We start from the raw sequence: 27,857 nt of genomic DNA on the forward strand, positions 1-27,857 counted from the left end.
TCTCTAGTGTGCCCGCATTCTCCACCAGTTTGTAGCGGGCTTCGCTTGGGGACAGCAGGCCTCGTAGTCAAGCCACAGCCAAACAGTCTCTCTCAGCCTTGAGGCAGCTCTTCCAGACAGTCCAGGGGCCCAGAAACCAAGCCACAGTTTGTTGTCCCCCACCCCAGACTCTGCAGGATCTCCCAGGAGGCTGGGGGAAGGATAGGGCGACCCAGGCCCTCCCTCTCCACTGAGTCCAAGTCCAGGGCCCAAGGGGAGAGAGGCGAGGGGTGGCTCAGTTCCTTCTGACTGTCACTCATAATCAGCCTCCCCTGGGCCACTTCCTATATTCCCTGTTTTCCCTTCCATGTGGGGCATGGCCCCAGCCTTCTGCTTTCACAGTCTCAGTAGTTCAGGGATTCAGCTGCTGGGAGAAGGTGGATGCTTCCCATCTCATCCTCACAGTTCAGTTGTACCCCCAACCCCCACCGTTAGTCAGTGGTAAGGGGGATCCCAGTCGAGTCTTACTCACAGTCACAGTCCTTGACCTATAGCTTGCTCTACCTCAATGGCTACAGCCTGTCTGCCTTCTTTCAGCCAGTCTCTCCTCCAACCTCCCTCTTGCCAGACTGGCAGAGCTCCCTTTTAAGCAGGCCCTCCATAGGAAGCATGCCTGACAGCAGCTGAGAGGAAGGGCCTTCTTGGCCCAATACTGATGTGCCACTCCTTTTGCCTTCATGTGGGGTCTGTAATCCCATCACAGCACCCTATGCTTTATTTATTTGTTTTGATTTGTACAAACTACAATACAAGAACACCCAGCCAGAGCTCTGCCCACCCTTGAGCACCTTTTAGATATGTATAAATAATAAATGACCTGTAAATTACCCCAGTTCTAATAACCAATGAGAGCAACAAACTAATCAACCTCCCCACATATCCCACATCACCACTACTCAGTTCTGCACAACACGCATCTCCTCACAGCCAAGGGAGAAAAGATGGGCCTGGCAGTATGCCCCAAGGCCCAAGACTAACCACCTGAAGTTGTTACAGACCTGGGTAAAAAACAAGATCCAAAGCTGAGGAGCACTAATGGAAAACATCTTGCCAGCCCCCCACTATCTCTTAGAACAGTGGGGCTCCAGCTCAGGTGCCTTCACTAAACACTATTTGGCAGCATGGGGGAGAGAGGCATGGGGGAGAGAGGCAGTCTCTTAGGTAGGTCCTATGATCCAGTTTCAAGCTGACGAGGAGAGGGAAATTATCCCCCACTTAAACTGGATATAATGGAAAGGGGAGGGCTGAAGGACAATATGATACAGTTATATTTGCATTTTTCATCTCTTCCGACACCATTAATCAATAAGTACCAACTTCTGTTCTGTCATAACTCCTTTGCCTCCAATTGAACTACACTAGATTTACTCCAGTGTACCTGAGAGTATATTTTGATTCTAATAAAGTGAATTTCAGCAGTCAGGACTTTCCCACTTGGACCCTGAAATTCTGGTTTGGGATTTCACCAAATGTAAGGTCATCAATCTAGGACTAAAGAATGTAGGCCACACTTCCAGGATGGAGGACTGTATTCTGGGAAGTAGTGACTCTGAAAAAGACTTGGGGGTCATGGCAGATAATCAGCGACTGTGAGCTCCTAGTGCAATTCTACAGTCGAAAGGGCTAATGCACTCCTTGGACGTATAAATAGGAATCTCAGGTAGGAGTAGGAAGATTATATTACCTCTGTAAGTGGCACAAATACAACCACTAGATCCAGTTCTGGTGTCCACACTTCAAAGAGGGTGTTGATAAACTGGAGATGGCTCAGAGAAGACCGATAAGAATGATTAAAGGTTTGGAAAATATACCTTATCGTGATAGACTTAATCTACCTAATTTATCAAAGAGAAAGTTAAAGGGTAAGATGACAGTCTATAAATACCTAAATGAGAAATTGAAATTGGATAATAGAGGGCTCTTCAATCTAGCAGACAAAAGTATAACAAGAACCAGTGGCTAGAAGTTGAAGCTAGGCAAATTCAGACTAGAAATAAAGTGTAAATGTTTTAAAACTGAGGGTAATTCATCATTGGAACAACGTACCAAGGGCTGTGGTGATTCTCCATCACTGGTAATTTTTAAATCAAGACTGTGTGTCTACAAGCTATGCTCTATTTCAACTACAGCTATTGATCATGAAGCAGGAATTAAAACAGGGAAATACTATGGTCTTTGATATACAGGAGGTCAGACAAGCTGATTACAGTGGTCCCTTCTGGTCTTAAAATCTATGACTCTATGAATAAGTTAGTGTTCTAATTAGTATACTGAGGCAGGGTTTTGCTCTCTCTTGAACACATATAAACAGTCCATTTTTTGAACAGTGCAAGCAAGCCAGTTTGTGGAAGTCTGCATCCCAACATGGTATGTACCTTGTTTCAATTTGAAAGAATTCTTAATTGTACCCGCAGAATGGTACATTTGATTCAAGCTATTCAGTAGCTAGCATGCTCTAGACATTACAATCCTCTATGGCAAGACTGTGGCATAGTGTCTGATTCATAAATCACTGGACTTTAGTGCCTCAGCCTTCTGAATTCAGCTGTTACTAGCTCAAATTCCAGCCTTGGGGTGGGGCTAAGTAAAGTTATTCCCATTTAAGAGGACAGTGAATTTCAGCTTTGTGCAGTGAGAATATTTTGACAGGTTTCAGAGTAGCAGCCGTGTTAGTCTGTTTCCATAAAAAGAAAAGGAGGACTTGTGGCACCTTAGAGACTAACAAATTTATTAGAGTTTATGCTTATATATATATATCTTATGTAAATTTGTTAGTCTCTAAGGTGCCACAAGTCCTCTTTTTCCTTTTGAGAATATTTTGTAGTCCTTTAGGTCCAGATTGTGAACCCCTTATTCTTACTGGTGAGCAGTTACTCACAGGGGCTAGGATTGTAACTTTACAGTCTGTCCTGAGTAAGGAGCAGCACACAGCTGCACTGCCTCAGGAACAGACTAGGGACTGAATTATGACTCAAATGATCACGGTTCCCCCTTGCTATGGGGAAGAGTTCATTACTTCATCCTTTTAATGGAGCAGTTTACACTCCCTGTGCACCTGGCCAGCTACTCTGGTTGACAAGTGGGGAGAGGTGGGGCACAGAAGCAGGGCTTTTTCCACTCTGCCTCCTTTAAGGTTTTATGCCGCTGCCCATCAGTGCAGTATCTTTCCTGTAAAATCAATTAGAAATATCAAAGATCCTGGTGGACTTCATGGAGACTCTGGCTCCATCCCCCCTGCCCCCCTGCCCACCTACAGAGGAGAGTGCTGCATACATAGCTCTTTTTCTTCCCTACTCCTCAGCTGGGGACACAATCTGAGCAGGACCATGCAGGGGAGTAAGGGTGGGGGGCAGCTTACTGGTTCTTGCTTAGAATCATAGAACTGTATGACTGGCCGGCACCCCAAGAGGTCATGTATTCCAAACCTCCTAGACCAGTGGTCACCAACCCGTTGATCGTGATCGACTGTTCGATCCTGGGCACTCTCTCAGTCGATCGCGCTCTCCAGTGGTGTAGCAGGGCTGCCACTAAGGCAGGCTCCCTGCCTGCCACGGCCCCACACCACTCCCAGAAGTGGTCAGCACTCTCCCTCAACCCCCGGGGGAGGGGGGGCTGGCAGGGGTCTCCACGTGCTGCTTCTGCCTGTAAGCACTGCCCCCGCAGCTCCCACTGGCCAGGAATGGGGAACTGTGGCCAATGGAAGCTTTGGGGGTGGTGCCTGCAGAGAGCGGTAGTGTGCAGAGCCACGTGCCCCCCCCCGCTCCTCCTCCCAGAGGCTGCAGAGATGCATTGGCCCCTTCCGGGAGTGGCGTGGGGCTGGGACAGGCAGGGAGCCTGCCTTGGCCTTGCTGTGCCACCCGATGGGAGCCGCCTGCAGTAAGTGCCACCCAGTGGCAGGCTGCACCCCAACCCCCAGCCCTGAGCCCCCTCCCAGAGCCAGCAGCCCAAATCCCCTCCTGCACCCCAACCCCTTGCCCCAGCCATGACCCCCCTCCCAGAGTCAGCACTGCATACCCCCTCCTGCACTCCCAAACCCCTTCCTGCACCCCAAACCCCAGCCCTGTCCCCCCTCCCAAAGTCAGCACCTCACACCCCCTTCTGCACCCCAACACTCTGCCCCAGCCCAGAGCCCCCTCCTGGACCCAAACACCCTCCCAGAGCTTGCACCCATCACCTCCTCCTGCACCCCAACCCCCAAGCTCAGCCCAGAGCCTCCTCCCACCCTGCAAACCCCTTGGCCCCAGCCCAGAGCCTGCACCCCCCTTAAAAACCCCAACCCCTTGCCCCAGCCCGGTGAAAGTGAGTGAGGGTGGGGGAGAGTGAGTGACGGGGGGGGGGGGTGGAGTGAGGTGGGTGGGGCTTTGGGAAGGAGCAGGGCCTCATGGAAGGGGAGGGGTAGGTCCTGGTTTGCCCTTAAATTCAAAAAGTGATCTTGGGCGTAAAAAGTTTGGAGACCACCCCTGATAGGTGTTTGACCAACCTGTTCTTAAAAACCTCCAGTGATGGAGATTCCACAACTTCCTTTGGAAGCCTGTTCTAGAACTTAACTATCTGTATAGTTAGAAAGTTTTTCCTAATATCTAACCTAAATCTCCGTAGCTGCTGATTAAGTCCATTATTTCTTCCCCTACCTTCAGTGGACATGGAGAACAACTGATCATGATACTCTTTATAACATATTTGTAGACTGTTATCTGGTCCCTGCTCAGTATTTTTTTCTCAAGCATGCCCAGCTTTTTAACTTTGCCTCACTTCTTTGCATGACTGAGTAAGGGTTGTGACAACCTATCACCTAACACCTGTAACTTGGGATCACCTATTCAAAGAGAATAAGCAGCTGTTCAAGGATGTGGAAAGCAGCACAGCTATTACTCACATGTTCTGTTATTAACAGTTTGCTAACACATCGTGGGGCTTTTTTGGAGTTTGTGACTAATAGCTGAACACCCTGCAGAGTAATAAAACCAGATTCTTTCTTTGTTTCCACAAAGGAGATAATTCCTTTGTCTCACTAATTTAAATATTAATAAATTACCAGGAACCTAATGAAGTTCATGCTCAGCCGGAACTCCAGCAACCTGCCTAGAAACTAGAATAAACTAGGGAGAATCTTTCATTGTAATCTCAGCTACAGCAGCATTTGCCATTTTGTGTCAGTCCCTTCTTCTGGACCCAATAACAGCTGCATCAAATGGCTGGCAGAGCCACTGCTCCACAGTGTCGCCTCTGCGTTGTTCTCCACAAAGTGAATGCCCCTTGCAGCCTCCTTTTCACTGGAGACCAAGATTCCTAGTAACACCTCCAGCCTCCAACATAGTCCTGTGATAAGATCTGGTAACAAAATATTTGTTATTATTTATTCGTCCCCTTTCACAATCTTTTTCCAGATAAATTAGTTGATAAACATTTTTTTTCTCACTATTTCCCACAGACTGGTCAGCTGAGAGGTCAATTAAAATACAGATACGGTTGGGAAAAATTCATTTGACGAATTTCACCAGATATTTAGATTAAGGCATTTAACCTTTTTAAAAAATCTTTTACTGTGCTCTAATCACAAAAATACTGGTGTCTCCACCAGCGTTTCCAGATAAACATTAAATCTGAAGAATACCACAGACCAAGACTCTCTAGCTAGCTTGCCCTTCCTGGAGTCCTTAAAAGGATGTTGCTCTGTAATTAAATTTATTGAAAACCAAAGTACCAAAGGCTTTTAGGCACAGCCCTGAGAAAAAGGCAGTGTTCTTAGCTTGACGCGTCAGGAAACAGCACCTCTGAGCACCATTCCCTCCCTTTTTCCCCCACTTTACTGCTGGTCTACAACAGCAGCATATCATAACATTCTGCTCAGTGGCTCAGACCCTCCGACTGCTGTATTGGGAGTGTGTGCAAACAAAGCCCCTCTCAACCCAACTAGCCCAAGTAGCATGCATGACAGGTGTAAGGTGGGGTCTTACTCTCTCTTTAGTCCTTGTATGGGCTTGTAGTGACAGTCTGGCCCCAATGTTTTTTTATGGAAATTGGAGAGACTACTCAACCGGCAGTAGAACCAAACAACCAAATCAGATCCTCAGGTGGTGTAAATCAGCAGAGTTTCACTGTCCTTAATAGAGCTACCCTGTTTTACACCAGATGAGGATCTGGCCCATGATGTCTCAACAAAATATCTGACTACTGTAATTTGAATAAATGAGAAAAATGGGTTTCAACCAAAAAAAGCCACCGTTCTTCCCCTTGCCACCTGAGTTCTGCCATAAGAGCAGAAAAGATTATGGAAATTGAAGTAATTGCTACATCACAATGGTAAAATAATTCCAAAGTGTGAATCTGAGTGAAAATGTCCTGAAACTCAGCCATTTAGTACACGCACAAAGGTGCTAGAAAGTGAGGGTAACCAGCTAAATGGAATATTCAAGCCTTTACTAAAAATGATCATGCTGCTGAGACATGAGCAACATAATCCATTCAAAGAAAGGCAAGATTCCAAAGTTCAGTAAAAAGGCAGCACTGAATTTTCAAGTGAAAGGTATGGGAATGACATATTGTACATCTCTCCTTTATCCTCCTATTTAGATTATGTCACAGTCTGGCCCAGAGTGCACCATTAAGGAAAGCTGAATTGCATGTAGGTAGCTAGCCAATTTAGCTACATAATAGAAAGAGTTCTGAAAATGCTCATAGGCTGAATTAAGGGCTCCACAGGAGCCTTTGGCTCATTCCTTGAAGAATCTATTAGTTGCTCTTGCATACATTGGAAGGTTTACAGGAAGGAGCCCCGCTCTGAGGCTTCTCAGCACTCCACAACTTCTAAGGGTTGCAGAGAAGTGTGTCACCCCTGCGGACCTCCTAAGGGGTTGTGGAGAAGGATTCCTTCCTGGGGAGCATTGGACAGGGCTTGCCAATGTTTTCTAGTCAAATAGCTCTTGATCATCAAATTGACTCGCACAATTGCCATTGAATATCTAAGGTTATAGAGAAAAAAAGAGGACATACTGTATTATTTGAGAAACAGCATATGATCATGTAATTCAGGACAGGATCATAATACATCGGCAGGGGGTGGGAGGGAAGAGTTAATTTGGATTGCTGCTGGATTGGAAGCAACAGACAATCTATCCCACCACATCTTCTAAGAGGTCACTGCTTTCCTGCCAGTTAGAGATGCCATTAGTACTCATAACAGCTGTGGAATGAAGCACTGGGTACTAGAAGAAACCAGCATACAATCTTTATGTTTCTCCATCAACTCAAGACTACTTTGCAGTGAGTTACAAAGTGCAGACTCTACCCATGCTCTCAGATGAATTGAATTTCAACCAGAACTAGTCCCAAGCGAAAGAAATTTCCCTAATATTAGAACTCTACCCCCTCCACTTTAGGAATACAAGCACCTACACTCATGCATGCAGGCACAAATACACACAGCCAGCTATCCCCAGTTACATAATGTAGGTCCAAATTCTGCTTCCCTCCTCACTGGAGTAGTCTCATTGCTTTCATTGGGGCTCTTTGCAGGAAAGCAGGATTTGGTCTATCATGTTGTAGATTTCATATACAAATATTTAGACACTTGAGGGCTGCAGAAGACATACATGTTCATGCACTTTATATTGTGTTCATAATAAACATTTTTAATTAAAAATCTCATTATACAGCAATTTTTCACTATTTAAAGTATGTAAATCATGGATAATGTTTGAAAAAGCCAATCATCAAACATACCTACAAAATGTCCTGGTAAAAACTTGATTTAAAAAATGTACACCATATGTGTTATTATATAATTTTGGCATACCTTTAGTTAGTAGTTTAACTATATTATTTTGGCTTACAGAACCATGCCACAAATGAACACAGATTTCAGAATATAGAAGAATACGGCTTTCAAATGTTTACATAGCAGTAAAACATATCATGTTGACAGTTAAGCTATTACATGTAGATACTAGCCCCAAATCACTATTCACTGGAATCATCTTCTCTACTGCCCAGTTCACGTGGATACTGCATGAACAACTGTACTCTATTTTTAAGTGCAGAAGTGTTTGTTCATAGTAAAGCAAAGGAAAGTTTTGGAAAGGGGGAGAGGAGGTGGATTAAATTACTCTGTTGAACACTTGTTTTCCTCTGTCTTTACCATTCTCCACAAGGACTTTTTTGACAGTGGCACAAAGTAAATGGCTAAGACAAATGTAGAAAATCCTGATTTGACCCATTTTTATGTTGTTGGTGATTTTTTGCCCTCCTGTGTTTGCAGGGAGATCTAATGCTGCAACTAATGTTATGTGGAGAACCATTCCATGTAGTACCTAAAGAACTTAAAGAAATTGGATAGGAATGAAAGTTATTTTTTTCCCTATACTGAGTTTTATGTCCCATAGGAACGTCTCAATTAAACAAGTAACGTAAGCAATTCTAGAAGTGCCTCTACAAACGCTATATAGTAGTAGCGGCAATAATGTACATAATTTGTGTTCCAGTTTAAAAGTTTTATCACAATCCCAGTATACCCATTATTAGATGTGTGATAAGTCAGAGTGCAGGTGAATAGTACGCCCTACTAATAGGAAGAGCATTCCTGCAATCAAAGCAAAAAATATTCCTATAGGAGCCAGTATGAAAGACCAGCCATAGTGCACATAAGCAACAAAGTCTGGGCAATCAATTTTTTTCATATTCATGTAGTTTTCCAGATCAGCCATTGCCTGGACCCAGATGACATACATCACGACCACCAGTGAAAACAAGATGCCTGAAAAAGAAACATGAGAGTTTTACTGTTAATGGATATGAAATAAATAATTATTATATTTACCGATTATGGTATCACCTTGGAACCAGTCAATGATCGAGTCCTGTTTGCTAAGTACTGTTAGCTATCTTCACATATTTGTTGCTTACTGCTGTTCTGTGCCCCTTTTTTGTTTCTGAATTGCACCAGAGGGGCACAGGGAAGCATCAGCCCAAAGGGAGCCAATTGCAAGAGTGCTGCTGATTCTGGTATGCAGTTCAAAGCCACAATGAAGCAAAACAGCAACATGTTTATGTCTTGGATTTGGCTGAGTATCCACTGTATTGTACTTGAACCTGTGAGGGCTCTAGAGATAACTCTCTGCTCCCCAAGTTCAGGGATTGCTTCTGTGTCTTGATCTTGTGCAGGATGTCAAGAGGGTGGGAGGGAGACTCCTGCATTCCCTTCACCTCTTTTATATGTCCACGCCAAGGCACTTCACAATGGTACCTCATGTCAATGGCATCATTTAGAATGTATTCAGTTCAGAGATTCCACTCAATCATTTTATGGGCAAATCCTGTGGCATCACACTGGAAAAGTCCCCAAAATTTCCCTCTGGAATAAGACTGCAATATGAAAAAAATTAAAATTTTAATAATAAAAATGAAGTCGTATGTTAATATTTACATCAGATTTACAATAGCTTCCTGAAAGGAATTCACCATAATACAAATGGCCTTTTCCTCCTGTCACCATTCTGGAGATTCCTTGGATTGCTTACAAATGGAAAAATAGGAACATACGTCCTGTAAACTTTATTAATCATTTTTCCACTACTTTATGTACCAGAACCAGGTAGATGGAGCCAAATGCACCACCAGTGCTGGCTGAGGTATTGGTTACATCCCCACTACTACATTTTATTCCATGGAATATTAGTATTTCAAAAATATGACCTTGCAGCATGGATGCCAGACTGGAGTTGGGGATCATCTGTTAAGGTAAGGACCTGATCCTGAATTTTTTGCACACTCCAAGACTCCCATTTATGACAACGGGAATTCTGGGTATACTGAGATTACAGGATCAAGCCCTCAGTTTGCTGCCTTCCATTTGTTCAAATGTTAAAATGTTAGAGGGATGTTCTACTTATTAAGTCTCCATTCCATTATGCTAATATGAAGATTCCACTGTTCAGTAATATTAAAAAATACTCATTCATGGGCACTTTGCAACAAAATATGACAATCAATAGATTGCACAGAAAAGAGCAGGGGAGTGGGAGTCAAAGGCTTCTTCTGTGTTTATTCCAAACTCTGCCAAAGTAACATAAGCTAAAATATACTGAGATGTTGTGTGTCCAATTTGAGTCACCTTGGTACTAATTTTCACAGCTCCCTTTGATTTCAATTGGTGTGGCATATTCTGGCACTTCTGAAAAATCAGACCAAGGATGGGCACACAAAATCTTTTGTAAAATTTTAACCTGAACTTCTCCGTGCATCATCTGTAAAATGGGGATAATATTTACCTACTTCAGAGGTTTATTGAGAGACTTACTGTTGGTGTGACCCTTTGAAAAGACAAGTGCTATGTGTTATTAAATAAATAAAGGGGTTTCCAGCCAGACATTCATTTTTGGAATGTGGTAGCACATTTGTGAAAACTGGAGGCCAATTATTTTCTACTAGGAGCTTGGTTTTCCAGGTCTCCTAGTATGAAGTCAATTGCTGTCAAGTAGTTAAATATAAAAGGCCTAAAACCAGCTGAATTGTATTCATGAATCATTAGTCAACCCAAATTCAGAGAGTTAAGTGCACTGACATGGTGCTTTATTGTCAAAACACAATACATTTATACTGCCTCATGAACATCTGACAGGAGATAGCTCACAACTGTTTAAAGTTTATGAAAACTAGACTTTGAAGACTACCAAAAAAGAGCTAAAGTGGTTAACCTGAGGCATAATCAAACCATGACTTAAATTCCCAAAGGATCTGCAATTTTAATGAGATTGAAGGCAAGCAGAACTGCTATATAAAGAGTGAGGCAGGTCTCTATACACACTGCCCATCTATGAAATACACATTCGGGATTACTTATTTTCCAAATGCTTGATTTCATGACAAAGTCAAAAACCCCAACTCTACAAGGTATAAATTAAATTTTTAAAATCTTTTAAGCAAAATGTTGCATAAAGTCAACCTTGATTACATGAAAAAAGAAAAGGAGTACTTGTGGCACCTCAGAGACTAACCAATTTATTTGAGCATAAGCTTTCGTGAGCTTTTGTGCAGTTTCCACAGTATGCATCCGATGAAGTGAGCTGTAGCTCACGAAAGCTTATGCTCAAATAAATTGGTTAGTCTCTAAGGTGCCACAAGTACTCCTTTTCTTTTTGCAGATACAGACTAACACGGCTGTTACTCTGAAACCTTGATTACATGTAGTACTGATGTTGTATTAGACATACAACTGGTATTAGTGAAATAATCTGAGATAGAGGATACCTTAGCGCAAAACATGCACAAGAAGAAATCAAACTGCAGATTCTCCGAATAAATGTGAAATTGAGCAAGAGAATCTTGTGACAGAACACCTATCAACAACAGCTACTGTAGAGGACTAGCACAAAATTGGAACCGAACAGAATTATAGAGGACACAGTCTAGTATTTTTCTGTGTAACGGGAGAAAAGTCTCAGGGCCAAATACATTAATGGAGTACAGCAAAGATGGCACTAGCCCAAGACAGTACCCAAATATTGAAAGATGCCTTAATAATAATGTGACAAAATCCATACACAGATTAAATTATCTCTCGGCAGATGGTCAACTGTGACTGTCCTTGGGGTACCCAGGACTGGAGTCACCTTGTTACCTCCTGCCTTTAGTGAGAGGTGGCCTTGCCCGTAGCAGGTGGATTGTTAGCTCCCTAACACCACCAGACTGTCTGCCATTCAAGCACTAGTCTCTGAGCTATGCCAGCTCTGTCTTTGCCTTGCAGGTTAACAATAGGTGCGCCCCACATCCCTTTGAAGCATTCCCCTGTGATATCCAGCCCCTGACACTGGCTTCTCACAGAAATCCCAGATCCTCTGCCCCCATAGTAGCACTTCACCCTCGTCTACTAGTTTTACCTTGAATCACTGTGCCTGTATAACACACAGCACTTGTAATAAAACAAGAGAAGGTTTATTTAAGAAGGAATAGAGATTCCACTAGAAACAAATGAGTGGTAGAAATAAGTGGTTATGATACAAAACAAAATCATAAAATGCAAACTACATAAAATGCCTACACTTATTAACAGTCACCTTTCCTATGTAAAAAGAAAAGGAGTATTTGTGGCACCTTAGAGACATGCCACTAGTCCGCCTTTTCTTTTTGCGGATACAGACTAACATGGCTGCTACTCTGAAACCTTTCCTATGTAGTAAAGTAGGTGTTCCCCTCACCATTCAGTCTATCGGAGAGCCGACTGGTTTTATAGGAACCAGGATGCAAACTTTCATGAAAACACCCCTGCTCCATAATGTCTCCTCCGTTAATGGATACAGAGTGCCCCTCCCCACTGTGTGTTATACTGAAATAGTCTTTTGTCTTTATTCACAGGCAGGGTGATCCCCTGTCTATTGTAATATTTTTTTTTTTACCTCCAAGTGGTTTTGATTATTTGCAGTTGTCTCTGATGGTTTTCCATTGATAGTCCTGGGGTGGGGCAAGGCTAGACCACTGAACTTTGCATTACATCACCAGCTAACCAGGCAGAGGTGACAACTCCCTCCTGCACCACGACATTATCCCCTGGTGACTGACTTTTACTTGAAGTCCACAAAGCATACTTTCACTATAGTTACATTATTCCTTAAGTACTATCGATACACACATCTCACAATGATTATGAGTTTCGATAAGTTATAAGCTTTCTGTGGATACCTTATGTTATCCCTTCTGGATAAATAACCTGGAAGAGATGTGTTCGGTGCAGTGAGTTTGTTAAGTCTGAAACAAGAGTTGTTTGCAAAGAACAGGGGACCTTTACCAAGGGGCCTACACATCATATCAACACCATACCTACATATCATTTTAATTCCCTCAAAAGAGGGTGCAAGTACGACCTCAGTGGCACATGAGCCTTGTGCTGGCCCTCTCCACAGGGATGTGTTTCACCCAGAGTAAGTAAAAAGGTGAAGTGGTGACATAGGTGCTTTTATTGTAACAACAGCTAAAAATAACTAGTCCTTATAGACCTCTAGCACTTTCAATCTCCAGTGCACTGTGCAGCTATGTACTAGATAACATGATTAGAGCTTCTGGTATTAAAAATGACTGATTCCTGAAATGTGATATCTTACTATCAGCACCGTGGAATGTGATCCCTTACTATCAACACCCTTCATACTCACAGCAATAGTGAACAACCCTTATAAATTGTTAAGTAAGGGCCCAACTTTGAATAGCTGCAGAGAGGGGAGCAAAAACTGCAAAAGCAGTGAAGCAACATAGACTAAGACAGATATCATCATGTGATTTCAGAGCAGGGCATTGAGACTTATGTGTGCCAAATTGTAATGCAGGGAAACCTGCTTAAGAAAATGTAACCTAAGCAGAGAGAAAAATACTTATGGAAAAGGTAGAAGGAAATGAAAGGGACCACATATAAACCACATTTGTTAACTGAGGCACTAAGACCATTTTTATTATTTCTAAGTGCCCCCAGCAGGTAATAAGGACTAATAAGTTTTCTACCTTTTAGTTTATTGCTGAATTAAAGTCAGAACTTAAATTCTTGTGCATTCCATCACAGAAAAGAACACATAAAATGGGTTGGGAAGCAGAATTTAGTAAGAGGCAAAACCCCACTTTTTTGCTCATTTCATCCTGTATTCTGAAATATTACAGAAAAACACCCTATTAATAGCAATGTCAGGATCTGAGGAGCAAATCATCAGCATAGTGTTTGCTTTATTGCTAAATCATCTGCTTGGAAACTTCTGATGTTAGGGTTGGCGGCTTCCTTTTAGTAAACCATCCCTATAGGAATCCACACGTGTGTGCTAAACTTTAAGCACATGTTTAAATTTCATTGTCTTTAATGGGACTTTCCTCCTGTTACTCATACTTAACAGATAGTGATATTGATTCAAAGAGAAGCTGTTTGCTTAAGGGTTTTAAACAGGCACCTATTACCATTGTATGTAAGTACTTCATTTTATATACAGGGACTATAATAATTTTTAAAGGAAGTTTCTCTATAAGATAATAAGAAAAACATAACTTGTTTTGGTGTTTGAAGCTTTGAGACAGCAAGCTAAATCAGCATAATGCTGTATATTCCCTGATATGTACAAGCTTTGGGCCTCATTTTGAAGCTAATTCACTAGTGTAAATCACAAGAAATAACAAAGTCAATGTAAACCTTATATGAGTGAAATCAGAATTATGTGCGTCATTTGTAATGAGTATTTATTTAGATAAAGTTTACATCACTTGTGGAAGGTTGCAAAAAATAATTTCCTGTTAAATAATTTGCTGTGGCTGCTCCATCTTATTTTTATAGACACAAATTTTCACCACTAGCTCATCTCTCTCCTTCTAAATATTAGCCATGCCAATAAAAATCTAGTAAGCATCCATTCAAAGTGTAATTCGAATCTCAGTTCATTACAAAGCAGAATGTAGCAAAATGAATATCTTTATTGGGGAAATCTTATGCTGACCATCTGTCATGAACTCTCTTGGCCAAGCTTCCAGCCAAAATGACTGAGATTAAAAAAAAAACCCTCACAATTTCATGAAACAGATATTTTTAGCAACATTTCAGACTGTGGTATATTTCTACATTTTTCAGCTTGTAGACCTTTTGCAAAGGGTGTGGGTGTCCATTTGCCCTTGCAAAGCATAGAACAAAACAGCAGTTGGGTGAATCAGGAATGATGGGTGAAATTATTTCGAGAACATGAAATATGTCTGAGAGAGATTAGGATAAATAAATACTTTCCCCCCCTTTTCTTTCCATTTTGCATTTATTTTTTTTAAGAACACACATGTTTGATACACAGCACTGTGCAGTGTGATAAGACATGGACTTCTCTGAGGTCACTCTTTTCTGTCGTTAGCATTTGTTCTTTTGAATTTCTTTCAAACAAATACTTTTGCATATTGCAGAAGAAAAAGAATACCGAACCTTTAGAAATGTCTATGAATTCAAGAGGCAGTTTCTTGGCCTTTAATACTCATTCTTCCCTCGAAGAAATGCCTTTCACTTGTCAAAGGAAAATGTCTGTTTATAGCACAAATCTTTCACTACATAGACATGAAGACAACAGGTGCTGGACAGAATGATGTGAGCCTTTTGCTTGTGCCTAGGAGATTAGAACCCCTCTAATTTGAAGGCAACTTTTTATAATCCCATTTTTTTTTATTTTAATTTTTTTTTGTCCTCAGGTTTACTTCAGGCTTCTCTCACACTCTAACCGCTGTCATTATCACTCCTGGGACCTTTATAGGAGATAGTGACAGACAAATTCTGCTCTTAGATATGCGCACCAGATCTCACGTAGAATAATAATGGGGTTGGCATGTACATCGGAGGGCAGATTTTGGCCATAATTGAGCAGCTAAAAAGAAGACGATTCCCTTCACATATTCTGTCTCTATCCGCAAAAAAGTGAAATAATCCTCAATACATTTCTGATCTCAAGTGCCCACAAGGGCCTGATCCTGCAACGTGCTGTGCGTCTCACGGGGACCAGTGAGTCCCATCAAGAAAGCTATAAATTCATCCCAGGAGGTGCACAATACCTTGCAGGATTACGCCCATGGTAATTATAGGCTGTACTGCTGTCAGTGAGTATGTTATGGAATGCACCCATTCCCCTTCTGTAATATATTCACACAGGAGGCAGCCATAATGCTACTTACTGCTTGCACTATGAAAGCCACTGTTGTTGCATGCACTGTAATGCTGAAGGAGGAGCTCTGGCTGCAAGGTCAGCATTCTCAGCACACCTCCTCAAGCATCCAGCAGGCATTATTCCTTACACAGACATACTGCCTCCCTCCACACTGCTCGCTCATACACACATACACACACATACTTACACTTGTTCTTTATTGGGTCTAGCAGCCATATTTTGGTTCAAAATATACCAGTCCAGATAATATCACAAGTCATTCTCTTCGGTAGCACTCCTGGTAAATCAGAGTGGGATTTTGTCCAATTTCTCAGCTTTTCTTCATTATTATTGATATTTCAGTAGTGTCTAGACTAGGTCCCTAGTGACCTAGGTACTGTACAAACAAATAATGAGAGGTAGTGTCTTCCCTGACATGTTTACAATTAAAATAGACAACAGGTGGGAGAAGAAATGGAGAGATGTGAAGTGATTTGTCCAAGGTCACTCACTAGACCAGTATCAGTCAAGAATACAACCCAACTGTATCCAGGGCCCTATCCACTAGTTTATACTGCTTTCCTACTACCTCGTCACAAATGCAAAAATTCTGCTGTCTCGCAAGTCCAGACTAATGTCTTCAAAAAGAAAAGAAAGAAAGAAAGAAAGAAAGAAAGAAAGAAAGAAAGAAAGAAAGAAAGAAAGAAAGAAAGAAAGAAAGAAAGAAAGAAAGAAAGAAAGAAAGAGCAGGACTTCCAAGGATTTTTAGAGTGTAAAAGAATAAAGCTGTACAAGAGAGACAAGGTGGGTGAGGTGATGTCTTTTATTGGATAGTAAAAGACATTACCTCCTCCACCTTGCCTCTCTAATATCACAACACCACTACTGCATAAAGATTTACAAAGCATTTAAAGCTAGGAAAGATAACCTATCATTTCGTATAAATTCTTAACTTTTAAAAAAGAAATGATTATGTGGGAGCTAGAGGAACAAATGTAAATGTTTGGGTTTTTTTTAAATAATCAATAATAATAATAATATAAAATACTTAGTACTTGTGCAGGGCTTTCCTTAGGTTGATCTCAAAAGTCTGTTAAAGGGATGTAGAGATTATTATCACCATTTTACTCAGAATTTGGGCCAGGGTATAGATAGATAAAGTGGTTTGCCCAAGGTCATGCTGCAGGGCAATAGCAGAGCCAGAAATGGAGCCCAGAGCTCTTGGTTTCTACCTCAGAGAATTTATCTCCAGATTTTGTACAAAATAAAACTTGTTGGGTACCCCAACCTTTATAGACTGAAACAAATAACTGAGACACATAACTTACGTACCACCTTACATGTTTCATGACATTTGTTTGTTACCTTCCCTTGTTCCCGATATATTGGACACAACATCCCTATTCATTGTTCTGTCAAACCATCTTATCTTGTACTAAATTGTGGTGTATCTGTACTAACTTTGAAATATATTTACATATTTAATGCCTAATATGCTAGCAACAACTTTGCCAAGTTCATATACTGGACAGTGAACCTTTAAGAATCTGCTCTAATACATGGCCTGACTTTAGTTTACAGCCTTTGGCTTAGGCCTTAGATCTTGCACCAGGCCCAGTGCTTCATACTCCCCCTCTCTACTACAAAATGATACCTCATACTCTCCAAGACTGACAAAGCAATGCTTCAATACGATGCCCATATCAATTGTGCACTTGTACATTGGGAGACTATATATTGTGTAATATATGAGTTTAAGAGTAAAAGTTGCAACTTCAGCTCCGAGTGTTTGTGCTTTTGTAATATTTACATTATACCATTAAAGAGGAGCAGATGAAGTGTAGTGGGGGAAGGAGATAATACCCTTGCAACTTAATAACCTGCCAACATAGTGTTATTTTTGTTGAGAAAGTAGTACTTTGATGGAAAATGGTAACCAGTTCCAATGAGCTATGGGAGTCAATAAATGAGGGAATAGCATAACACTGCTTATTCTTTTATGTAAAATGTAGGCACCAGTACAAAAGGAGACAGAAAACTGGCAGGAATATAGAAGAGTATATTTAGGGCAAATTCAGAGATACGTTTAGAGGGACTCTAAGTTGCTATAAACTTATGCCTTTTTTCGGCACCCTTCATGTATTTTCATAGCAGCTTAGAGTCCCTGGGGGTATGTCTACACTGCAATGTAAGCCACCAAACCACAATGCCATCTGCACACATCTCTCAGACTCAGGCTTGGAACTAGGATCTTAGGATCCTGTAGGGGTGGAGGGTCTGAGCCCATATCAAGCCAGGACTCAGGGTTCAAGCCCTATTGATGTGTAGTGTAGATGGAGTCCTGCTTGAATCAGGTCCTGAGAGTCCACCAAAAGTATTTCACAATACCATGGGCCAACTTCCTTTGTCCTCTCTATCCCAACAATCTCCAATCAACTCAAATAAAAACAGCATTAACCCTTCCATTGTCTTCTGACCACTGAGCTGCAAACGCACCATCAGAGAGCCTTCTGTGTTTGCAATGGAGACTGAACAGAACAAGCCTTTTGCAAAATGTGCTGCTTCATCGTCATGGGAGCACAGCCAGATTTTGGTGACTCTCTGGTCTGAGGCTAGCACAACTGTGGCCTTTAGTAAAAGTACCAGGAATGAGCATGCATACAGCAGATAGTGAAGAAGCCGGCAGCTTTACACATTTACCAGACCGGTAACCAGTGCAGGGAGTGGATTAAGCAGCTCAAGAGTACTGGAAGACCAGGGATCAGAACCACACCTAAGGCAACTCACCAAAAAACTTCTCATTTTATGAGGAGTTTGACTGGGTACTGGGCACTGTATCCAGCAAAGAGCCAATCATGGTGCATGATGACCTGGTCAGCTAGGATGACGCCCTGCTGGCCCCAGAATCCAGCATGGGGACTGATGGGAGTCAGCAGCAGGCACCGACTGAGGACCAGGAAGTTATTCTGTTGCTGAAACTGGTCTGAAAGCAGGCTTTGGAACAGGATCAGCAGCAAATTCTGGGTCCATACTCAGAGGAGCTGTTTGATACTCCCACAAGGAACATCCCACTGCTGAGTCTGCAGCAGACACAGAAGGGACAGAACCCACCCTTGATCCCAGTAAGTTCCTGGCTCCAATTTAATGTTAATTGCTACACTAATGGGAGGTATTTCTACTCTAAGAACCAATGCAAAAGGTATGAGAAACATGCTGCAAGCCACGGCATCTGCTAATGGCTAGTGTCTTGTTGTTCTCCTTTTCCCCCTCCCCCACCACCTGGAGTTCAAAAGGTGCCTGAGAAACGCAAACAGTCAAGTATACCTTTAAAGAGTATTTTTACTGGAAAGACACAAATTTTTGCTAGGGCCATTCTGGTTCTTAAAAATAACAACATCACATTGTCATGCATTTAAGCTTGCTGCTCTAATCCGCAACAGTCTATGGAGCTGCCTGGAAACAGTGAACTGTGTGAGTATGTTTGGGGAAATGTTTTCCATTTCCAGAACGAGTTCATTTCAATTAGACATAGTCCATGCCAACCATAGGTGACAAAATCCTGTGCCTCAAAAATGACTGTAGTTTGAATTTTTATCCAGAAATGTGCTGGCTGCGGGGTGAAGGAAGGGTGTGGAGGTCTGCGTGTTTGCATGAACCCACAACAGGGTAAGCCAGGTGGAAAGCCAGCGCAGCATCCTGTTGATTCCTACATGAATTCTGACCCAATCGTGGGTGCTGATAGCTGCAAACTTTTTCTGAAGCAGGAACCCCATGTAGGTAGTCACACTCTGGATAAGGGTGTGTTTTCCACGGCCACCTCGCACTGACATTATTTTATTATCTTGGGGTAAACCACATAGAATCATAGAATATCAGGGTTGGAAGGGACCTCAGGAGGTCATCTAGTCCAACCCCCTGCTCAAAGCAGGACCAATCCCCAATTAAATCATCCCAGCCAGGGCTTTGTCAAGCCTGACCTTAAAAACTTCTAAGGAAGGAGATTCTACCACCTCCCTAGGTAACGCATTGCAGTGTTTCACCACCCTCCTAGTGAAAAAGTTTTTCCTAATATCCAACCTAAACCTCCCCACTGCAACTTGAGACCATTACTCCTTGTCCTGTCCTCTTCTACCACTGAGAATAGTCTAGAACCATCTTCTCTGGAACCACCTCTCAGGTAGTTGAAAGCAGCTATCAAATCCCCCCTCATTCTTCTCTTCTGCAGACTAAACAATCCCAGTTCCCTCAGCCTCTCCTCATAACTCATGTGTTCCAGACCCCTAATCATTTTTGTTGCCCTTCACTGGACTCTCTCCAATTTATCCACATCCTTCTTGAAGTGTGGGGCCCAAAACTGGACACAGTACTCCAGATGAGGCCTCACAAACGTCGAATAGAGGGGGATGATCACGTCCCTCGATCTGCTCACTATGCCCCTACTTATACATCCCAAAATGCCATTGGCCTTCTTGGCAACAAGGGCACACTGCTGACTCATATCCAGCTTCTCGTCCACTGTCACACCTAGGTCCTTTTCCGCAGAACTGCTGCCTAGTCATTTGGTCCCTAGTCTGTAGCTGTGCATTGGGTTCTTCCGTCCTAAGTGCAGGACCCTGCACTTATCCTTATTGAACCGCATCCGATTTCTTTTGGCCCAATCCTCCAATTTGTCTAGGTCCCTCTGTATCCTATCCCTGCCCTCCAGCGTATCTACCACTCCTCCCAGTTTAGTATCATCCACAAATTTGCTGAGAGTGCAATCCTCCAGATCCTCCAGATCATTTATGAAGATATTGAACAAAACCAGCCCCAGGACCGAACCCTGGGGCACTCCACTTGACACCGGCTGCCAACTAGACATGGAGCCATTGATCACTACCCGCTGAGCCCGACAATCTAGCCAACTTTCTACCCACCTTATAGTGCATTCATCCAGCCCATACTTCTTTAACTTGCTGACAAGAATACTGTGGGAGACTGTGTCAAAAGCTTTGCTAAAGTCAAGAAACAATACATCCACTGCTTTCCCTTCACCCACAGAACCAGTAATCTCATCATAGAAGGCAATTAGATTAGTCAGGCATGACCTTCCCTTGGTGAATCCATGCTGACTGTTCCTGATCACTTTCCTCTCATGTAAGTGTTTCCGGATTGATTCTTTGAGGACCTGCTCCATGATTTTTCCGGGGACTGAGGTGAGGCTGACTGGCCTGTAGTTCCCAGGATCCTCCTCTTCCCTTTTTTAAAGATTGGCACTACATTAGCCTTTTTCCAGTCATCTGGGACATGCCTGATTGCCTCAGAAACCTCTGCCCCCACCTTACCCACAGTCGACTTTCCAACACCAAACTGGTTGGCAATGGACCTACAGCGCCCTCGGGTGGCCACTTCCAGATGGCTGTAGCAATCCACTTTTGGACCAGCAAGGGAGGCCTCATGTATGTATCTTTACGCTGAAGGCTTGGGGCAAGCTGCTCACAAGGCTCCAGAAATGTAGCTTTCTTCATGCAAAAGTTCTGGACCCACTGCTGGTAATCCCAGGTGTGCATGACGATGTGATCCCTCCAGTTTGTGCTTGTGACCCTGTGCCAGAAGCGCTGGTCTAAGCAGCGGGCATCAGCGGCTATAATAAGGGCACTGAGCAGCAGCAGACAGTGCTAGTCTGCCATGCCAGTGGACTCTTCCTCCTCTGCCTTCTCCTCTTCCTCCTCCAAAGCTCTATCAGGTGCCTTTGGTGGGTCAGAAGAGGCTGCCAAAATGTCTACCAGCACCTCTCCCTGTTTTCTCACACAGGAGTGAAAGCGCAAGCAAGAGAACTTCTTGAAGAGGGATCTCCATGTTGCTCGACAGGCTGCACTGGCAGGCTGTTCAAACTTCCTCTAACGTGCAAGGTGGGCAGTAAAGATTTCCCACATGTTCAAAAAGACCAGGTTTTGAACCATGTTCAAAAGGACCACAGTAGCCACATTTCAGAAAGGCACTAGGGAGTCTGGGATATGGTTGGTTTGATTCGGGTCTGCATAGTGTAGTGTAGATGCCAGAGCCTCAAATTCGAGCCCCAGTTAGAAAAGTCTTAATGTAGGGTTAAGAATGAGTGTAGACACTCAAGCCCCAGTTTCTCTAACACAGGTCATCTGATTCATGTCCCAACTAACCCTGGGCTTACATTGCAGTGGACACTTTCACCTTGCAATTTGGCCAATAGTTTTGAAATTTTCTCAACATACATCCGTCCTCAGTTTAATAGGCCTAAATGGACTTTGCCTTAGCATATTTGAATATATGTTGTTTGTGTTTATTTTAATGTATATTATACATCTGGACACCATCCCTTTGGAAAATTTTCTTTCTGTACTCTGATGTGCAAGAACCAATGGAAACACACAAAAACGTCTCCAGTTTTTTATTGTTCTGCTCAATTTACCTGGGCTGTTACTATTCCTGTACAAGTCATATTTTGCTCTTCATCATATTTCCTGGATAGTAATTGACATTTTCAATAAAGAAAACGTTAAAAAAGGACAATATGCTAAGTGTGTAACAAATGAAATCTAAATCAACACATGAACTTTAACAAGGGGACATATTTAGGGACACCAGAGAGTCAGAAGAGTCTTTAAGGTTACAATTTCACAAGGAGATGGGAAGTCAGCTATAAGCCATCCTTCGTTGATAATTTTTTTAGAGCTACTATTTATTCAAGTTTCACTTTACAAACAATACTCCCATGCACTCCAATCTCATTCAAAATCTTTCTGATATAATGCTCATATGAATGTACTGGGGCTTGCAACTTCAACAAAGTCCATTATGATCGTTTTTCTTGCAAAAATATCACCTTAAATCAAGCACTCGGAAATCACGTTACGATGGGCAGCACTAGTAAATATTATTTCATTTTGTTTGTGAAAAGTAGTCTAAAATTGAAATGTAATTGTGTGATTTAACTTAAATCTTGGGGTCTTTATCTTAACCCAAAAGTAACTTTTATACAGATGTATGTCTAAGAAACATTGGAAATAGCATCTCCAAGTGAGGCCCTTGACGTACCCAGAGCACGGAAGTATAGGATTTTTTTTACTACTGGGGCTAATCAGGTAGATATTTAAAAGTGGGGAAAACAGCCTCACTGTGTTGACAGCTACCATTGACTGAGTGTACATGATACCCACCTGCAGCGATGAAAATGCCTCCTCCTGCTTTGTATAGAATATGGCTGGCAAAGGGAGCTGCACAGATGATGAAGAAGCTGGCCACCAGAACAGTGATCACCCCCAGGAGCATGAGCACAGTCCAGATACCACGATAAACTGGCAACCAGAAAAGAGGGAAAGAACACAAACATCCTTAGAACTCAAATACAGTTTTGTAGTAAAGATTTTTTTTCTATTTCCATTTTTCTTATTATCAAACCAAACAGTCATTCCAGGACTGCTTCCATTGAGTATACATTTTACCACATGGACTGAATTACTTTTGAACCCTAGATTTTATCTGGTGATCATGAAATATATAATAGAGGGGTATGAAACCCTGGAACTCTGTATTTACGCAATGTATGTATGCTTAATAAGTTCATTTACTTGACCAAATTTAAGTACTTTAAAAAATGGTGCACCAAAACGGTAGCCAGGAAACGTTTGGATCACTGCTCAGCTTGACTGGGTACAATTGTTCTACCAAATTGAAGAGGGGAAAAAGTAGTAACATATTGAAATATCACCACTCAACAATCTAAGATCCGGCCCTGAATAGTTTTTAAGAAACCTATCACAGCAAAAATGTAAATGATGTTTCTGAAGAACAACTAAGTGCTTTTAATCAGACCCATTCTGTCAGTAAAGCTCTTTGTACTTTATTAAATTCAAAATGTAAAGTTTCAGAAAACCCTGTTAGTCAAGGACAATCCATGCTGAATTAATGGATGAAGCTGGTGATAAATGGGCTAAGAGTTTTGTGATACATGGGCCAAAAAAGTATTTCTAACAATGATTTTTTAACTGGTTAATTGCACGTCTCTTAAGCTAAGTCATCATTTGACAAAGGCTAATATAGCAAAATTAATTCCTCTTGTAAATTTAAGAAGAGGTGTACTAATGCAGCCCATTAGTCAAATTAGGAGTTGTTACAATCTCTAACTCTGGATCTGAAAACTGCAGAGCTCTGGAAATTCAGTCAGTAAAAATATTTCTACCTGGCTAAGGAAAAGCATGCAAACCAGATAACATCGAAGAAAAAGTGACTTCTTAGTACCATTGACCATTAGTTGGCATGACACAACTAAGCAGCTTTTACATTTGGATTTGTAAACTGAAAATTTCAAATTTACAGCTCTTTAGAAGCAGCCACTCTGGAGTCACTCCGATTTTATCTAGACTAGGATTTTAAGGTGCACTGTTGGGTGTTAGTTAACACCTTCTAAGTAATATGTTCTAAAAGTCTACAGGCTTTAACTTGACCAGCTTAGCTTGTGTTGAAGTTTACACTGCCTTGTCTATGGTAGACTTTTAGAATGTGTTAGTTATAATATGTTAACTAATACCTTCTTGTTAACAGAGATTTAAATATTAATCAGACAAATCTTCAGAAAGGTAATCATATTCCTGTAGCATCCATGGGCCAGCTCAGGGGTAGGAAGGACTGCCCTTCCATCATCTGTCCTAAAGTGGCTATCAGAGCAGCTAACTGTATTTTTAGGTTCACAGCCAGCGCAAAGGGTTCTTCCTTCACAGATAAACATTGATGGAGAGATCTCCTGGGAACTAGGGCCCCAGTTCAGTAAAGCATTGAAGCACATATTTAAAGGTAAACACATACTTACATGATTTATTTAATGGACAGTGAATCACGGGTTGAAGGAATAAATCTCTCAAGGCCTTCAGTCTTGGGCCTTTGAAGAAGTGTCATATTGTGATATTCACATGGGTAGTTCAGGAAGTTTCATGAAAATCTGCAGGCCCATTGGACATTACTTCCCCATTTAAAACCTAAGCTGCAAAACTAGTCTATAACCACCCAACTATTTTGTGTTGATGGCTCAGGAGACTTGGAAGTCACATATAGAGAAGGACATATTGGCAAAAACATACCTGGCAAAAGCTTTCCTCTGTATCTTTATGGTTGGTCAGAAAAGTCACATGGAATTGTTTCTGTTTTCTGAGTGGACAAGAACACAAGCACCTCCAGCATAAAAATTTTGGTATGTAATCTGAATATTTACTTTCTGGAAGTACTCATACAGGCAGCTTTGAAATTTGCTTTGTGTGAAAATTCTATGAGCAGACCTTGAATTGCTTAAATGTTCATGGAAAATGAACACAAAGGGAGTACAAATGTAACTAATTCAGATTCATTAAAACCTTCACTTGAGTAAGGAAAGCTTTCCCAGTTCTACTAACATAACTTTCTTATTAGTATAAACTAAATACTGCTAACATCTACATGTGACAGGTGGTTTGTGTGTGTATATACATTTGTATATATGGCTCCAGGTTTTTTGTTTAAAATATTTACCTATGATGCCTGTAAAAATAATGGCAAACTTCTATGACGATCCCAAACTCTTTTCTTGCAGCCAACAACACATTAATTGCCAATTTTGCACACTAGAAAGTGAAGCAAAGTCTGACAGGCAAGAGTATATAACTTTGCAAAATCAAAAATTGGGATTTTTCAAATCCACTATTTATTTGCCAAACCATTGTCTCTTAAAAAGGAAAAAGAAGAAGTCATAGTAAAATACATGGAGGGAAGCACTACTGGTAATGAAATACTCAGTTGTCAATGACATTTGTGGTACTTGTCTGGGGAAACACTCTAAAATGGTGTGCCTTCTTCCTGAAGGGCTGCACCCAAAAGCTGGTAACAGGCAACTTCTCTCCTGGTACCAGAGCTCTCAACTGTGGTGTTCTGTAGGATTCAGACCACTCTCCTAGCCTATTCAGTATTTACAAGTGGCATGGGGACAAACTGTGAGTCTCTATGGACTCAAATGCCAACAATGTTTAGATGATACTCAACTGTTTATCTTTCATCCATTAAGCCCTCTGTCATTCAGCTATTCCACTATCCAGCCAAGATCAGCATATGGCTGTGAAAGAGTTGGCTGAAGTTAAACTCAAGCAAGAATGAATTTATTCTGGTAGTTAAAGGGAAAGATTTTACAGTGCTTGTCACTATGTGATGTCTCCACTAGTCAAGGAAGTTTGCCCCCAGACTTTAAGGTAGTCAGAAGTCTAAGAGTCCTTCTGTAGTGTCCACTGAAACTGGCCTCCCACATAGTGTCAGCCACAAAAAATATATTCATTCATCAATCACTAGCTAGGAAACACCATGCCAACTTGGCCAGGTGTCCATGAACTCCTTCATTACTTCCAGACTGGAATATTGCAATTCCATATATGGTGGCTTGAAACCATCATCCTTTGAAAAGGCTGTAACAGGTCAGAATGGAGTAGCTTGCCTTGTCAGCAACAGTACCCCAGTACTTTTCCACTCCGCTGGGTTCCTACTGAACAATGAGTTAACTTTAGGACCTCAGTATTCATTTTCCAGGTCCTTAAACACTTAGACCCAGGATAACTAAAAGACTCCCTCATTATCCAAGATCTCGCCAACTCTACTTCTCAATAACAGTGCAACGGTCTAAGGGCTTCTTTGTGCAGGAGACAGGTCATTCTTGGTGGTGGACCACTGATTTTGGAATACATTCCAACGGGAACTATGGATGACCACGAACCTCACTACCTTCAGATCCAAATGCATATCCCACTTCTTTGACCTTGCTTTCCCACACAGCAACACTTAATCTATTGGCATCTCTGGAATAAATACACCAAATCCCACCTAACTCACTCCCCTTGGGGGCAGAATAGAGAGTATCTTTATCTGATTATGTAACACACATTCTTGTCATTATTTTAAACTCTGGAAGATGTTTAGAAACCACATTGATGGGCCTGTCTAAGAACAAAAACTTAAATGTTTCAAAACTTGATTTACATGTAACATTGCCATTTTATTTTAGACTGATTGTGTATAAAACGAGTACTCTGCATTAATGCATTTTGAGCCATGGACATGTGCTACCACAGGTGCCCAAAATGAAATTACAAAATACTCCCAAATTGCACAGGAATGATATGTAAAAACTTGCCAACCACCTGGGAAAACTAAGGGTCAAATTATGCAGTCTTTACTCAAACTGAATAATACCTTACGCCAAAAGTCAAACCACTACTACTCATAGGAATTTGGACATCAGTTTGCAAAACAGCCCATAGAAAGGGACAGTATGTTGTTGTGCTGCCTGAAGCTGCCTGGGATGGGGAGATTATAACTCCCCAAATCACTATCTCTCTGTCTCCCTGCTGCTCTGGAGAGTGAGTAAACTACAACCGGTCTATAAGGGTTGCAGCGTGCATTCCTCTACATGCCAGTGTGCTGCCAGGCATTTTGTGGGGAAGGGAGCAGAGTCAAAGCTCTCCACATGCCCTCCCTCTCTACACCTATGTAAGGAGGGACATAGTAGTTCAGGGGGGACTGCTTGCAAGAAGCGATAGTATTGTGTGCCTGTGCAAGGGATTAAAGGGAGTCTTACACCCCTTCTACTCCCTTGAGACAGTGCTTAGGATAGGCTATGTTCTGGCTCAAAGTAAGGTACTACTCAACCGTAGCCAGGGTGGAAGAATCAGATCCTAAGTAAATTAATTTCCCAGATGTACTGAGTTAGCTAACTTCAGTACTGTATTTGTAGTATTTAAGTCAAAGTAAGAAAGTACAAGGGAATACTGCACATTCTGAGGTAACCCTATAGACAGTATTTATCTTACATACCACCATTTTATGGTGCAATAATTTAAAACTTAACAGTTCCATAAATCAGTTCAGCAAACTTTCCCTTCATCTCGACACAGAACTTCCCTTGGGAGTGTCAGGCAAGCCTGAAAATATAATCGTGCTTGGAACAAAACAGGAGAACAGGCTGTCTGTCTTTGTGCTCTGCTCCATTCAGAATAGAGCACAGGAACATTAACATTTTCATGTGCTACCAGTTTTCCAAATTGCTTGGCATGTAATTTTGTCTTTTTATTTATTTTTCCTGAAGAACAACATCTTCAGTCACTAGTGAAGCACTCAGGTTGATTCTCTTGTTCCCTTATTAGCCTGCTTTATTCCAAAAACCCT

The 27,857-nt window shown here is 41.8% G+C and overlaps 1 protein-coding gene across 1 annotated transcript in view; it reads right to left on the bottom strand.

Moving 5' to 3' along the window:
• Window positions 1-7,778: 7,778 nt before the first annotated feature.
• TMEM182 (transmembrane protein 182) overlaps window positions 7,779-27,857 on the bottom strand; it is a 41,780-nt gene continuing 21,701 nt past the window's right edge. Inside the window, 2 exon segments of the mRNA XM_073351546.1 lie at window positions 7,779-8,791; window positions 22,844-22,981. Coding sequence (XP_073207647.1) covers window positions 8,556-8,791; window positions 22,844-22,981 — 374 coding nt within the window. The 3' untranslated portion in view covers window positions 7,779-8,555.

This window comes from Lepidochelys kempii, chromosome 1, assembly GCF_965140285.1.
Source record: "Lepidochelys kempii isolate rLepKem1 chromosome 1, rLepKem1.hap1, whole genome shotgun sequence".
Taxonomy (NCBI): Eukaryota; Metazoa; Chordata; order Testudines; family Cheloniidae; genus Lepidochelys; species Lepidochelys kempii.